At 42.7% G+C, this 1,315-nt stretch overlaps 1 protein-coding gene across 1 annotated transcript in view; it reads right to left on the minus strand.

Moving 5' to 3' along the window:
• The window catches only part of LOC117178416, a 4,959-nt gene extending 4,005 nt beyond the window's left edge, over nt 1-954 (minus strand). The window contains exon 1 of the mRNA XM_033369843.1: nt 100-954. Coding sequence (XP_033225734.1) covers nt 100-954 — 855 coding nt within the window. The remainder of the gene's footprint in view (nt 1-99) is intronic.
• Between the last annotated feature and the right edge of the window lie 361 nt (nt 955-1,315).

The following is a 1,315-nucleotide window of genomic DNA, read 5'->3' on the forward strand; positions in this document are numbered from 1 at the left end:
TGAACATGGGACTCAACATCCTGGCCCCTTTGAACGAACAGCGTTCGAAAGTTGATTTAAAAATTAAACATACGTAAATAAACAAAAAGAAGTACATACTTCCTTGCATTCATAGATCGGAAGTGGATACAATCGTGTAACGCTGCGCTTATACACCCCTGTATTTGTTCGCACCGTTACAATTCGAACAACCTTATCTTGCCCTGGATGCACATCTACAATGCGAGCTAGCTTCCAATCCATGGGAGCAAGATTGTCTTCTTTCAGGACGACGAGAGTTCCGACCTTGATAATGTCTGGATCGCTGGTTGATTGCCACTTGTTGCGGCTGATCATTTGATGCAGGTATTCCTTCTGCCAACTGGACCAAAAATGCTGTAGCATTTGTTGAGCATGTTCCCATGATGACAGCCGCCCAACCGAGATGTCACGTAAATCAGTCTGTGGAAAGCTGATTAGTGGACTACCGATCAGGAAATGACCAGGTGTCAAAGGGAGCAGATCATTAGGATCAGGGGAAAGAGGGGAGAGAGGTCGAGAGTTGAGAATGGCTTCTACCTCTATTACAAATGTTTCCAATTGTTCGTGAGTGAGTAAAGTTTTACCTGCTGTTCTAAGTAAATAATGCTTGAATGATTTAACAGAGGCCTCCCAGAGACCACCCATGTGGGGAGCGCGAGGGAGAATGAAACTCCAAGTAATTCGCTCCTTTGATAAATAAGTTTGAACCTTAGGATCCGTTTGTGCGGACTGAATCAAATCGTAAAGCTGTTTCAGCTCGTTTCGAGCCCCGATAAAATTTGTACAGTGGTCAGAATAAAAATTCTGTGATTTTCCACGACGTGAGAAAAATCTTTTTAAGCAACCGATAAATGATTCTGTAGTTAGATCGCCGACTAATTCTAAATGAATGGCTTTTGTTGCGAAGCAAATGAACACGGCGACGTAAGCCATTACCTTATGGCGGTTACGGTGGCGTTTTTCTTTGATAAAAAATGGTCCACAAAAATCGACACCTACATTCAAAAATGGTCGAATGGATTGCAATCTATTTTTCGGGAGGTTTCCCATAAGGTATTCGACACCCCGGGGTTTAACTCGGAAACATGTTACGCACTGGCGAATGGTGTGTAGTGTAACATTTCGACCATCAATTGGTCAATATTTCTCGCGGACTCCATACAAGGTAGTTTGAGTACCTGAATGCATTTTTTGGACATGTTCTTCGCGAATTATCAGTCTCGTAATGTGGTGATTTTTTGGAAGGACAATCGGGTCTTTTTGATTTTCGGAAATTTGAGCGTATTCGAGCCTC

The sequence above is a fragment of the Belonocnema kinseyi genome, chromosome 8 (assembly GCF_010883055.1).
Source record: "Belonocnema kinseyi isolate 2016_QV_RU_SX_M_011 chromosome 8, B_treatae_v1, whole genome shotgun sequence".
In the NCBI taxonomy this organism is placed as follows: Eukaryota; Metazoa; Arthropoda; class Insecta; order Hymenoptera; family Cynipidae; genus Belonocnema; species Belonocnema kinseyi.